We start from the raw sequence: 14,573 nt of genomic DNA on the forward strand, positions 1-14,573 counted from the left end.
ATCCCACTAAGTACCCTAGTGGCCACCTTTCCTTCTATTTTATTTTTAAATTTTTTTTTAAATTTTTTTAATTTTTAATTTTTAAATTTATTTTTATTTCAAAGAGTTTATTTATTTATTCATGAGAGATACACAGAGAGAGGAAGAGACATAAGGAGAAGGAAAAGCAGGCTCCCTGTGGTGAGCCTGATGCAGGACTTGATCCCAAGACCCCGGGGTCACAACCTGAACAAAAGGCAGACGCTCAAACACTGAGCCACCCAGGCACCCCTATTTATGTTTTAAAGATAGATAAATTGGTTTTGGGGGGGAGGGGAGTGCAAGCAGGGGAGGAGCAGAGAGAGAATTCTCAAACAGACCCCCCACCCCCCAACTGAGCAAGGAGCCCAACATGGGGCTCAATCTTAGGACCCCAAGATGACCTGAGCTGGAAACCAAACATTGGTTGCCCAACTGACTGAGCCACCCTGGTGCCCCTCCACTTCTATTTTAGTAGAAATATATCAATAAAATAGTTCATTTAAAAATATGTATTTTATTTATTCATTTAAGAGAGAGAGCATGCATGCACAAGCAGGGAAAGGGGCAGGGGGAGAGGGAGAAAGAGACTCTCCCCACTGAGCAGGAGCCCAACTTGGGACTTAATCTCAGGACCCCAGGATCACAACCCCAGCCGAAGGCAGACACTTAACCAACTGAGCCACCAAGGCACCCCAAAATGTTTCATTTTAAATGGCCCTAAATAGTTTATCAGATTGTTATACTCAACATATATTCCCATTTTTCTCTTTTCAGAAGTTTGTTCCCTGAGCCTTCATTTTTGGTTTAGCTGCTATACCTGGGAGATCCTTACTGAATCATATTCTTTTCAAGGATAAATAACCCAAAGGAGAAATGCGGAATTAAGAGATACCCATTTCCTCTAAGAATCTGAATATGGGGATCAGGAAGAGATGAAGTCTAAAAGCTCAGAAGCAATAACAGGTCAAATTCCAGCAAAAGGTAACTGATTAGACATTCATATAATGGAATACCACATAGCTCTAAAACAGAATAAAGCTCCTTTCCATGTATTAGTACAGAAAGACTTCCAAGGTCTACTAAGTGCAAAGAAAGCAAGGTACAGAACAGTGAAGAACATGACCTTTCACGCAAAAAAAGAAAAATTAGAACTCTGTATTTTGATATATGTATAACCAAACTGGAAGGGAAGAGAAGAAATAAGAACACAGATTACTTTAGCGGGTGAGAACTAGGCAGATAGTTGTTTAGGGGAATACCTATCACTGAGTAAGTTTATACTTCTAGCTCCCTGCCCCCCACCTCATACTTCTAACTTTTGAACAATGAATAGCACCTAATCAAAAATTTAAATTTGAAAATATGCAGAAGTAGGAAAGCACCAAGAGCTGCCCCACTGGGAAGATGCAGTGTTCACAGAGCAGTGGTTGGGGATGCCTCTCTATCAGGGCATGGGGTACTATCCTAGAAGTTCTAAGGATTCTGGAAGTTCACGCATCATGTAAGATAAAGTCATGGTGCTAACTTTTCCCCCTTAAACAGAAATAGAACTAGTTGGGGGGTATAGGGGAAACAGTCAGATGTAAGCAGCCACACCCTGTTGCCTTCGCAACGTTGTGTGGAGATGGTTCTGCTCATCGGGTCAGTGGAGTGTCAGCTGAAGGCTCAGCGCTTCACTTCCCACCCCCCACCTCCCCATGACGAGGGACAGCTGCAGGCAAAGAAGATCTTTGTTTCTTCCAAGTTCATCTGTTTCCCCTGCCAGGATCATAATTCTTCATTTGTGACATCACCATGAGCTACAGTGGGGGGGCTGGGATGTCGCAAACAGAGGATTCTGTCACAAACTGGGGATTCTGGCTCCAGAGTGGGCAAGAGAGAAAAGAAACTCAAAAGATTGCCTTTGAGACAAAGCTTTTGCCTATGTAAACCTCAAAAAACGTGACAAAAGGCAGAATCAATCGCTTTCCAAACACACTCGACGCCCCCCCAACCTTATGAATCACACTACAAAGACACTGTGATTATTAAAACCAATGGACAGAAGAAGGATGCTAATAAGTTAATGCTGAGACTCTGTATAAGCTAATCAGAAATATTTATTACCAAATAAAAGACCTGCACAGTTGGCGACTTAAGCATAATTAAGAACAATTCTTGGGGCACCTGGGTGGCTCAGTTGGTTGGGCGTCTTCCTCTGGCTCAGGTCATGATCCCAAAGTCCCAGATCCAGCCCCACGTTGGGCTCCCTGCTCAGTGGGGAACCTACTTCTCCCTTAGCCCCTGACCCCACTCCTGCTCTGGCTTGCTCACTCTCTAATAAACAAAATCTTAAAAAAAGCAATTCTTAACTGTACCGTTTTATCAAATGTTTATTGAGTACCTTCTACAGAAAGCACTGAACACATTCCCACATATAAAGTAACAACATCTGTTCCTTGGATGATACAAACCTCTTTTAAGTGATCTTGAAAGTTGAAACTTTATCAGTGTTTTTTACCTTTTTAGGGGGTCATTCGCCTCCCCTTCTGAAACACTAATGAAAGCTACTTCCAAATATTATCTAAAGGAGGGAATTAAGGATTATACAGATGAGGTATAACCACTATAAACTAGATCTAGAAAGATTATCTAGAACTTTTATACCTTTCCCATGTTTTCAGATAGGTTAACCCCTTTGGAATGTAAATTTCACTATCACATAGCTCCAAAAGAATAGTGTGCTTTCACAGAAAGGCCTAACATCAAACTGGTGGGACAACAGGTTATGTACACTATTCAAAAATCTAAAGGAGCCTCTATTATTTATTTATTTATTTATTTATTTATTTTAATTTTTTATTTATTTATTTATGATAGTCACAGAGAGAGAGAGAGAGAGAGAGAGAGAGAGAGAGGCAGAGACCTAGGCAGAGGGAGAAGCAGGCTCCATGCACCGGGAGCCCGACGTGGGATTCGATCCCGAGTCCCCAGGATCGCGCCCTGGGCCAAAGGCAGGCGCCAAACCGCTGAGCCACCCAGGGATCCCCTCTATTTTTTATTTAGACCTGCATCTAGTTCACATAAAACAGGAATTAAAGCTAGCTCCCATTATTCAAGTTAAAATGGATTATCCAAACCTAATATTTTATTCCAACTAGTGTTTCTTCTACTAACCAGCGTACTTTTAGGCTACTGTATCAAACACAGGAACAAACTCAATTAAACTCACTTTTTATCATAAAGCCAAATATAATTAACAAGTAAGTACCTTAGCAAAATAAATAAATGAATGAATGAACGCATGCTGTTGATGATGTGGAGCAAGAGAACTCTCATTCATTGCTGGCAGGAATGCAAAATGGTACAGCTGTTTTGATGGGTGTCTTGCAAAACTTAACATACTTTTACCACATGATCCAGCGATTGCACTCCTTCATATTTAACCCAAAGAGGTGAAAACTTATGCCCACACAAAAACCTGGACACAGATGTTTACAGCAGCTCTATTCATAACTGTCAAAAATGTGACTTTAACAGATGTGTCTCTGGTGGGGAATGTTGATAATGGGGTAGGCTATGCATGTGTGGGGACAGAGGATTATGAGAACTCTCTGCCCTATCCTCTTAATTTTGCTGTGAACCTGTTCTTAAAAAATAGTCTTTAAAAAAAAAAAAGAGAGAGAGAGAGAAAGAAAAAGGCAAAGCCAAACTGAAGGGGTAATTTATTATTCTGGATCTTCCGTACCATACTACGCACGTGTATACACACTCACACCACATACACACGCATGCACAGCCTTGTGATAAACTGTAGAGGAGACTTCCCCATAGTGGTACTTTACCTTCCGAAAATCTCGCTTCTCGAAATCCGTTTCTGCTATTTTCTCATATTCTATGACTGCATTAGCATTCTTGAACTATACCAGAAAATCAGATAAGGGAATGTTTTAATGACGTTGTAGTTTCAACCACAAAATTAAATACATAAAAAAAAAAAATAAACAACCACAAAAAAAAAAAAAAATCAAGGCTTTGATGAATTAGGAGTTCAAGAAAATCAGAACCACATACTTCACAAATCAAGTCGGTGACAATGCAGCCGAGACTCCTAACAACAGGCAGGCTAAAGCCCCACCTGTACCATTAGTTTGAATTTCAAGTCAGGAATACCAGAGTCGTGCCTTGATAGACATAAAACAAAGGCACGACATTGTCAAATGAGACTGAGAATTTCCAGATTCTCACTAAAATGCATCCAAAGGTAAACTGGGTCTATATGGAGATGCAACTAAAATACATTTTGGCTGCTACTGATGTAATGAGGATTTGAACGTACTCAAAAGTCAGTTCTTTGCAGCATCTGCCCACTCCCCAGCTATCTCAGAAACCCTCCATTTCATAGATTTCTGAAGCTATAAATAAAAATATTCAAAACACTGTCTACATGTAAGAAACTGAGGCTCAGACAGTGAGATTCATTACCCAGGTGTGGCAAAGTCAGAAGTGAGACTAGCTCTTAGGTGGTTTTTTTGTTATTTTTTAGCTCTTAGTTCTGACTTTCAGGTCACTATACCACACTGCCTCTTTCGATACAGACAAGAACAGAACCATACCTCCTGGTGCGCCTGAGCATTTTTGTGATCCAGTTCTAGGGCTCTCTGGAAACTACGACATGCTGCCATGGCATTCCCTAGAGATAGGTGGCATTTGCCCTCTCGTAGATGTCCCTAGAAGAAATGCAAAGAGGGAAGAAAAGGAGCATGACTGCCAAGTAGAGAGTAATCAACAGCAGTAACAAATACCCACACAAAACCAACAGGGATGAAAGTGGCCAGAGCAGTGGTTCTCACCCAGGAGAGATTCCACTCTCCATGGGACAGTTAGCAATGTTACAGATATGTTTGGTTGTCACAACTGGAGAGAAAGGGGAGCTACTTATACCTGCGGTTAAAGAGACGCTGCTAAACATCATATAATGCACAGGACAGCTCTCCACAACAAAGAATTATCTGGTCCCAAATGTCTACAGTGTTAAGACTGAGAAGTCCTGGGCTAGAGGAACTCAACTGCAGCAATCTGTCCTCCCCAGATGGTTGCATTACGTACCCGGACAAAACTGTCATCCAACCTCACTGACTGCTGTGCATCTCCAAGAGCTTCCCGGAATTTTCCGAGCATCATCAAAGTGGCTGCTCGATTCCCATAGTAGCTAGCATTTTTAGGACACATATCTACAGGAAGGGCAGAAAATAAAGCTTAGCATGTAAATAAATAAATATTTATTAAATAAAGTAAAATAAAGCTTGGCATGGGTCAGTGCTTCAAAAACTCAGGGGTCATCTCCCCTCAGAACTACATCAAGGCAATCAAACTATAATAGGAATGCTAACATACTCTCTTTAAAATGCAATGGCCAAATTTTTGACTACCTGTGCAAATGGACAGAAGCAATGGTATGACCAATTAAAAAAATAAAAGTTACTTAAAAATAATTTACACTTAGCTTTAAAGTGTACTGATCACCCCTTAGAGGGGATGGGTCAGCATATTCATCATTTTTTTTTAAAAAGATTTTATTTATTTATTCCTGAGAGATGGGGGGGGGGGGGGGGGGCAAAGACACAGGCAGAGGGAGTAGCAGTTTCCATGCAGGGAGCCCAGCGTGGGGCTCAATCCCAGGTCTCCAGGATCACGCCCTGGGCTGAAGGCAGCGCTAAACTGCTGAGCCACTGAGGCTGCCCCGCATATTCATCTTCTTAAGGAACTGTATTGTATATAATAAGAGATGAAAATGAATTTATATTTGTTGAATTAGGGGTGGAGAGTTTGTAAGCAAGTTAAGTAAGGAACATGCTGACATGGGATTAAAATATGTGGGCATGGGACACCTGGGTGGCTCAGCAGTTAAAACATCTGCCTTTGGCTCATGTCGTGATCCTGGAGACACGGGATAAATAAAATAAAATATGTGGGCAAGTGGAGCATGGAAGTAGTTAAGACTTGATAATATCTATGAGGGCCATTTTCTAACATAGTTAAATGAACTGGAAATGGCTGAGATGCATTTAGGTATGTATCTTTTTGCCATTATATCTAGAACTTCTTAAACTGTCTTTGTCAAATGAAGAACTACCCATCTGAGCTAGGAAAAATCATCCTCATGAAGTCCAAAAGAGTTCACACAGTAAGTTATGAACCCACAAGCCAAAGGCTACTTTTCTGAAAGGTGCTACTCAGAATAGTATTTAGCAAATTTGTCTTCAGCATAAGCAGTAGTTCTCACCTATGGCTTTTGTATAATAATTATAAGCTTCATTGTAATCTTTCTTGGCATAGTATGCATTTCCTTGTTCCTTGAAAGACTCTGCTTCCCTGAAAAGGAAAGAGAAAGAGGAGCATGTTATTATACACAGGGAATAACCTCTGTAATCTCACAGGAGCAATTTTTGGTCTAGAGCCCCAGGCATATTGAACTGAAAGTTAGTGCAATGCTTGAAGGAATTTATAGGTTTGTTCAATGCTATTTTTTTTTGTCACTTAGATATATTCAAGCTAAATCAAAAAAACCTCTCTCATGTTGCGTGCCTTTTCCTCGCTATTCCCGCCTATAGTTATATTCCATACAATAAGCAAGTTTAGATCATCTCTCATAGAGACTGAATTTTTTTAACTTTATTTATTTATTTATTTACGTAGTCTCTACACCCAGCATGGGGCTCAAACTCATGACCCCAAGATCAAGAGTTGCATGCTTCTCCAACTGAGCCAGGCAGGTGCCCTGAATTTTTATATGTATTTCCTTCCCACTGTGTCACAATTGCTGCTTCTTTAGCAAACATAAAAAAATCAGTTACAGATCATTCCATTCAGGGGCAATGACTTCTTAACGTGAAATGGGTCACATCCTTAGAGTTCTAACGATATATTCTCTTGAAAACTGGCTCATGCATTTGTCACTGAAAGGACAAGCAGAGCAGAAGCAGGTGGCAAAGGAGTTAAAAGCATAGCATACTGGTGTTTAAGATGGAGGACAGAGTTCAATGATAGCAGAGATCAAGAACCTGGGTAACAGGAACATATGAGGTACAGCCTGCCAGAGCCATGCTCTAAGAAATACCCCTCTACTGATGTTCTCTCTGCCCATCACATCCACATGGGTACTTATTGCCCCCTCTACCATTCCTATAGTACCTTGTATAACCACCAAGTGGATAATATCAGAATTTCTACCCTACTCCAAGATCCTTTTTTGAAGTTCTGCCACCAGACAAAGTGTATTTTCCAAAAGGAACAATGTTATGTAAGTGAGAATTATATTCCAGATCAAGGAACTAGAATCGAATAAGACATGACCAACAATGTTTTAAAAGAACTGGTAACCCCTACCAAAGATACCCCAAATCATTCTAATGACCAACAATCATTCTAATGAGTGACAAAGATAATTCTTTACCCAAATGATTTCTGCAACATATCTTAGCATTTTTGTTATAAGAAAGAATCTTTGTTTCTTTTCCTCTACACATCCAAAAAAGAACCCAGTTCAAGGGAAATAGAGACAAAAGTACCAGTTTTTAACCATGGTGATGGTAATGGGAGTTTACAGCTTGATTTTATGCACCTCGGTAATGGAAGGATTTGTGATTTATTTACTTACGTATTTTAAACTACAGAATGGCAAAGCTGCCCTCCTTTTATTGAGGTGATCTCCCTTTCTTTTTTTTTTTTTTTATTTTTTTTTAAGTTTTTATTTATTTATGATAGTCACAGAGATAGAGAGAGAGAGAGAGAGAGAGAGAGGCAGAGAGAGAAGCAGGCTCCATGCACTGGGAGCCTGATGTGGGATTCGATCCCGGGTCTCCAGGATCACGCCCTGGGCCAAAGGCAGGCGCCAAACCGCTGCGCCACCCAGGGATCCCCCTGATCTTCCTTTCCATTCTTCTCCAGCACTGTCCTGGCAAGCCCTACTAACATGAAAAGGCTGCTAGAAGAAAGGAGAAGGAAAATGGGAATGATCTATAAATGTTGACAGATCTGAACTGTGATGGACATGAATTTATTTGAATAATTTTATTACACCAACTGGCACAAGGCTGTAAAGAGGCCATCTGCTATTAAAAGTCCTCAAGAAGGATCCCCCAAATGCAAGATTTATAGGACCAATTGCAATCTTTCTGCACGGTGTACACCATCCTATAACTCTAAATTAAGCAAAGCATTCTAAGAACTATGAGGAGCCTACCCTTTAAGAGCAGATATGCCAAGAGATCTGAAGAAAGGGCTTCCCCAACACTGGATGTCAGAAGCTGAGTCAAATTGCTGTGAAAAAACCAGAGTGGTAAATTCAAAGGAAACATTAGGCTCACAATGTATGTGAAAAGATCTAGTCTTCCTTTCAGCTGCCTAGTGGCTAAGAATACACAAATGCTTAAAGAAAACCAAAGGTATCCAGACACTTAGACACCATATTAGTAGTATAAAGCTGGTTAAGCAAAGGTGAAACAATCTGTAGAGCTACAGAAAAGTGCCCTTTCTTTCCTGAAACACAAACTTCCATGGAGGCAAGGGAGTTCTGCATGGGCTGTAGAAAGTAAGAAATGATTACTGAAGCCTGGTACTTCCATATGTTATCTTTCTACCAGGTGTTTCATTATTCCTATAGCTCAGAGAAGTAAAATAAGGAGCAGAGATAAAAAACTGGCCCAAGGTCAGGATGTCAACCCACACCTATCAGATTCCAAAGCTTATGCACCATCTACTATGCTAAGCTTTCTCTCCAATGCTCATCTGTATCTATTTCTTAAGACTTAAAAAATTAATCTGTCCTGCTGGGAACAAGACATGGGCAATGAATGTGTATTTCTTCAAACTAAGACATAAAATAGCCCTAGCATATAAAATCCAACTCCAGAACTGCAATCTAGATTTAAACAAGCTAAATGACATTCCTAACAATTAGTCACAGAGAGAGCAGGGCTCCTTTCTCTTTAAGACGCAAGACCTAGTGAACTGGACTTTGCCTCCCCCAAGAAATGCATTTCATTTTAGTAAATGGTGAGTAGATTCCATTCTAGAGCAAACAAAGCGAGTAATGTAGAGTCAGCCCACAGCAGAAAGAACAAGAAGAATTGTGTTGTGACAAGTTACCATGTTTTTAACCTCACACTGCACAGCATCAGGCCAGAATTAGCTATTCCCACACAACTGCCTCATGAAAAGGACTTATTTTCATAGAAACATGGTTGATTAACAGCTGCCTAAACAATAGGCACTTAGTGCATTTAGGCTGAATGCTTATTTTTTGCCTCCAGGTCCAACTCTCAGAGTGGAGTCCCCTCCTTCATTTTGAACCTCCCCACCAAATACGAGACAAGCTTTAACCAATGGGCCTGACCCAGTGAGACCAGCCGAGGAAAAAGTGGATCTTTGGAATCCAGCATGGCAGCAGCAAGAACTGAACAAGGCTGCATCAGGAACAATTCCAGGGTCAAATCCATTCAAGTCCTGCCCTGGGAGTCTGAGAAAGGGCTGAAGCTTGTTCAAGTTGCCTTTACAGCAAAGGGACTGAAGGATGAGATGTCAAAGGCGTGGGACTGGAAAAGAAGGAGAAGAGCTGGTTAACACTGGAATCGAGGACAGCCTGGTGCTGGTATCTGTCACTCCACTCACCGCCAGGATCACTGATTTGATAACCAAGTGAAGTTATAACATGTACCTACCAAACACATCAGCACCGAGAAAGGAAGGATTAGGATTAATTAGGTTCACCTGGACCAACCAAAAAGAGGAAAGAAGTCCAAAAGGGACTAAATTACACTACAGATTATTTCTATGGACACACAATAAAATTCAGACTAATCCCTGAAATATAATGCCACATGAAAATATAGACACGCCATAACTGACCTGCAGGAGCTATTAATAGCTACACTACATCTCTAGTCCTTTTTCAGATTTTCAAAGGCATTCCTAGGGAAGATCTGGGCATCCTGAAGTGGTTATGGTGATACTATTACAAGTTCTTCAACAAAGAGCCAGTGAGGCACCCAAGGCCACCACACAGGCTCCCCAACTTCACAGTCCTTGGTTTTCTCCCCACTAGATCCTGTTAACCAGCGTCAAGGTTTTTAGATTAAAAACTAATTTATCTAGTTTTCCACCCAACCTCTAAGCAGAGTAAGCTTCACCTCTGATTCACCAAAAGATGCTGGGAAAGATTCAATCCTCCACCAAACCAGTCCTTTCACTTGAATTTTCACAAATTCCTGTGAAAAGAGCTACTGAGAGATTTTCAAAAACTTCTATCTTGGGTAGCCCATGTGGCTCAGCGGTTTAGCGCTGCCTTCAGCGCAGGGTGTGGTACTGGAGACCCGGGATCAAGTCCCACATCGGGCTCCCTGCATGGAGCCTGCTTCTTCCTCTGCCTGTGTCTGTGCCTCTCTCTGTGTGTCTCTCATGAATAAATAAATAAAATCTTAAAAAAAAAAAAAAAAAAACTTCTATCCTCTCAGGAGGTATGGTGGGGAGGGTCCACCACAGCAGGATCAGTGGAGGGCCTGGGTGGCCTTCTGACAGATACACGTAAGGAGACTACATATCACTCTTGGTCGGCTTTGCTATTTTAAAATATATTCCTGTATTTTTCAGAAATAACCTCATCAATCAAAACTACAGCCTGGCACCTGCTCTTCTACACTACACATGTTAAAAATCTGTATATCCTCTGATCATGCAGTTATATTCTCTCCTCCAATGTAGCACTCATTCTTCACAGATGCTAATTACTCCAATGAACAGTGCCAAGGGAATCATTTGGTATTACACAGGTCTTAGCAGGGCTCAGCATCACGTGATCAGTTCAGACAACATGGGCTTATAATCACCAGTCAACTCTACACATTTACAGCACAGCTAAATTAAACATACATTAAAACACCGCAGTTGACATTGCAACGTGACCCAAATTAGATGCCCTATAAAAATCTCCATTTTCTCTTTAAATACTTCTAAGTTGGATGTTAAGCAAGCTCTTCGCCTTAGGCCAACTAATCTATCTTAGCAATGAAAGAGCGAATTTTACTCATCAGCTTTCATTAATGCAGGATTCATTGGATGGTAGTTTTTAAAACGCCCTCAAATATAAGTGGGTTCTCTTTGGAAATGCTTCACATTTCATGTATTTGTGAATTATTAAAATAGAGATGAGATCCTTCATCACTTGTACAGTATCATTTTAGGATTTATTTTTTAAAAGATTTTTATTTATTTATTTGAGAGAGAATGTGCATACATAAGCAGGGGAGCAGCAGCCAGAGGGAAAGGGAGAAGCAGGCTCCCTGCTCCATCAGGCTCTATTTCAGAGTCCTAGGATTATGACCTGAGCTGAAGGCAGCCACTTAACTGACTCAACCACCCAGGCACCCCTCACTTTAAGATTTAGTTACCTCTGTGCATAAAAATAAAGACCAGCACAGTTCACTATTCTGTAACATTTGCAACCTAGGATATGCTGATATTTTTGTATGACAAAAACTTAACTGACTGCTTTTACTTATTTCAAGTATTTGCCTAGAATAATACATTTTTAATCAAGTTTAGCTCTTCTAATAGCCATGAATAATAGTTTAAATCAAAGGGGATGCAGAAGCTTGGATGAGATCTTCTTTTTTGCATTTTCTTGATGTATTCTGCTACTCCTGATATGACAGAAAAATCTAACTGCTAAAAATACAACTTAGGACAAGATGATTTCTTTGGTTAGAGCACAGTAATGTTTCAGGGCCTTTGATTTGGGAGACTTTTATTGGCAGGAAGAATCTTAGAAGAAGCTATCTATTAACAACACTTTATACTGCCCCTAAGTCAAATATTCCTTATGCATCCTAACTTTCAAAATGTCACCTTCACTCTGTGCTTATTCGCCCCTTTCTTTTATTCAGTCAAGTTTATTAGTTGTCCATTGATCTAGAAATATCCTCCACCCTTTAGAATTTATGGGATCTTGGCCAGTCTCAGAGTAGAAATTCCTTCCTCCTTCCCACAATCTGAGACCTCTTGTCCCCAAAGGCACGTCACAGGGCCTGTTTCAAGTTGTACTCTTTCTGACCTCCATGAGGGAATAAAGTAAAAGGAGGCCAGGTGCCTTTTATTCCATCTTACCAAATGCATATTATTCTTTCTTTCTTTTCTAACTAGCCTAGGAATGAAATAACAAGTTTTATAGAGATAGGTGGAGTAATCTCACAGATTCAGTGCTTCCTGAATGCAAGGTGCTATATGCTGGGTATGAATAAAGGCTTCAAAATGGTCCAGAGAAGGGCAGCCCGGGTGGCTCAGTGGTTTAGCACCTGCCTTTGGCCCAGGGCATGATCCTGGAGACCCCGGATCAAGTCCCACGTCGGGCTCCCTGCATGGAGCCTGCTTCTCCCACCACCTGTGTCTCTGCCTCTCTGTGTGTCTCTCATGAATAAATAAATAAAATCTTATAAAAAAAAAAAATGGTCCAGAGAAAACAGAGGATGGGCTCTCTAATTGCTACCAGATGGTAAAAGTGGGCTACCCAGTTTCTTTTACCCAATTTGCTTTAGAATAAAGTGCTTCTGCTTACACTTCAATGCACAAATACCCACCCTTCTCCCCAAAAAGAGGGGAGGAGATGAAGGTAACTAATTAACATACCAGTTCAAATTATTCTCTTTCTAGACATTCAGGGGAAAGCCTCAACAGGGGCAGAGCCAGAAGGGACCAAATGAAGTTACAGTCTAGACAAGGCAATAGCACTCTCTACTGCTAGAGCAGGGAAGGACACCAGGCAACACACTGGAGTTGGCAATGTCTTATTTAGGGCGGGGGGGCGGGGGGGCAACCAACTAATCAATTGACCCAGACAGAAATTATTGCACTCAGAAAGATGTTCACATGAAATAGCTGACTCAATCATAATAAATTGATGCTAGTTCCTTAAATGAGAAGTGTCACAATCTGTGGCATCTACTTAATCTTTACTCCACAGAAAAGGGGATCCAACCATAAAGCTGCTTCTGAGAAGCCACTCTGAGGACATAAGTCATTGGCCTTTCACCAACAGCCAGAGGCTTGTTTCCATAACATACCCCAAAACCCACCATTTTCTATCCCATGGTTCCTCACTCTGTGAGCTCTCCTAATATCCTCTTAGGGACATTAGCATCCAACAAAAATCTAGAACTAAGAAAATAATTAAGAAAAAGGCTGCTTTGAGTTTTGGGGAGAGGTGGGAGTGGAGGGGGGAACCAGAGTGGGAAGTCTAGATTGTCACCTGGTATGTTGCTGCTAAAGTTCTCAATAAATAAATAAGTAAGTAAAATAAAGTTCTCTTGATTCCTTACTTTAACAGGTGGTTGACTATCTCAGGGCAAACTTCCAGAGGAAGAACTCTTAGGACAGAAACTCCCCAAGAATAAGAGAAAATGTTGCTTCCTCACATACCCTCCCCAAAAGCCTAATAAAAGAATCAGAAGAGAAGGTGAATACTTTGCTTATCTGACAATTTGGCCTCCCCACAAAAATTTTAAGTAACATGACAAGAGAATATTAGATGTCAGAATTAGCCTTTGAAAGTTATCTCTCTTCATATTTTCATTCTCAAAAGCCTCAACCACCCATATCCTTGCCAATGGTGGGATAAAACATAGAAACTGCTATTCTGATTTAGATGGGGAAGGAAAAAAACCTGTCAACCCAATACAATGAATAGACATTGGGGTAACCTGCACGATGAATCCTGCTCTTACTGCTGAAATTCAGACAGTTTAAAAGAATACCTGGAACGACCTCTAAGTAACTTCCACATCACTCAGCACTGGAGAAAAGGGACCAAACATTAATGAAGTAAGAGAGAAATGGGCTCTCAGAGGGACTGTGCATCAGACCACAAGGCACCTAGGCAGCCGCTGACCATTGTTCTCCAATCTTCTAAAGTCCTAGAGAAAAAAAGCAAAGGCAAGTGCCCAGTACTCAGCTTTTTAAAACTTTTAAAATACTAGCTTTAATGACTACACTCATCCCTGATTGGCTAGAATGTTCAATAAGCTTGGGTTTTCAGCCAATCAGATTTCTGGTCGTTGGGAATGGCCTAGACTTGAGAGCAACTGCCATTCGACTTGGTTGGTTTCTGGTTCTGGTTAGTATTTGCACCCAAATTAAAGCAGCAAGGGCAGAGAGACCCTTCCTCTATACTTTACCTTAGCTCCAGTTATGACTTAACAATTTTTAAAAAAGGTTTTATTTTTAAGTAATCTCTACACTAAAATGGGGCTCAAATTCACAAACCCAAGATCAAGGATTGTATGCTCTATCGACTGAGCCAGCCAAGCACCCTTGATTTAACAATTTTGCTACTTGTTAATATCAAGTTCAGGGCAGCCCCGGTGGCTCAGCGGTTTAGGGCCGCCTTCAGTCCAGGGTGTGATCCTGGAGTCCCGGGATCGAGTCCCTCGTCGGGCTTCCTGCATGGAGCCTGTTTCTTCCTCTGCCTGTGTCTCTGCCTCTGTCTCTGTGTCTCTCATGAATGAATAAATAAAATCTTTAAA

The 14,573-nt window shown here is 40.9% G+C and overlaps 1 protein-coding gene and 1 long non-coding RNA gene across 7 annotated transcripts in view; one reads left to right on the forward strand and one right to left on the reverse strand.

Annotated features, from left to right (window-relative positions):
• Window positions 1-14,573, reverse strand: part of DNAJC7 (DnaJ heat shock protein family (Hsp40) member C7) — a 29,823-nt gene that overhangs the window by 10,711 nt on the left and 4,539 nt on the right. For 2 of the 6 annotated variants that reach the window (XM_072780570.1, XM_072780573.1), the window contains exons 2-5: window positions 6,287-6,375; window positions 5,110-5,234; window positions 4,617-4,730; window positions 3,846-3,920 (exon numbers count right to left, since the gene is read on the reverse strand). In XM_072780570.1, the coding sequence (XP_072636671.1) occupies window positions 3,846-3,920; window positions 4,617-4,730; window positions 5,110-5,234; window positions 6,287-6,375 (403 nt within the window). Of the gene's footprint in view, window positions 1-3,845; window positions 3,921-4,616; window positions 4,731-5,109; window positions 5,235-6,286; window positions 6,376-8,245; window positions 8,323-9,397; window positions 9,597-13,805; window positions 14,567-14,573 lie in introns of all 6 variants that reach the window. The other 4 variants (XM_072780574.1, XM_072780572.1, XM_072780571.1 and 1 more) reach the window with 4 other exon arrangements.
• LOC140606758 (uncharacterized) lies at window positions 434-10,499 on the forward strand. Its single transcript, XR_012009025.1, has 2 exons — window positions 434-1,002; window positions 9,315-10,499. It is a non-coding gene; the product is annotated as an uncharacterized lncRNA (long non-coding RNA).

This window comes from Canis lupus, chromosome 16 (genome assembly GCF_048164855.1).
Source record: "Canis lupus baileyi chromosome 16, mCanLup2.hap1, whole genome shotgun sequence".
In the NCBI taxonomy this organism is placed as follows: Eukaryota; Metazoa; Chordata; class Mammalia; order Carnivora; family Canidae; genus Canis; species Canis lupus.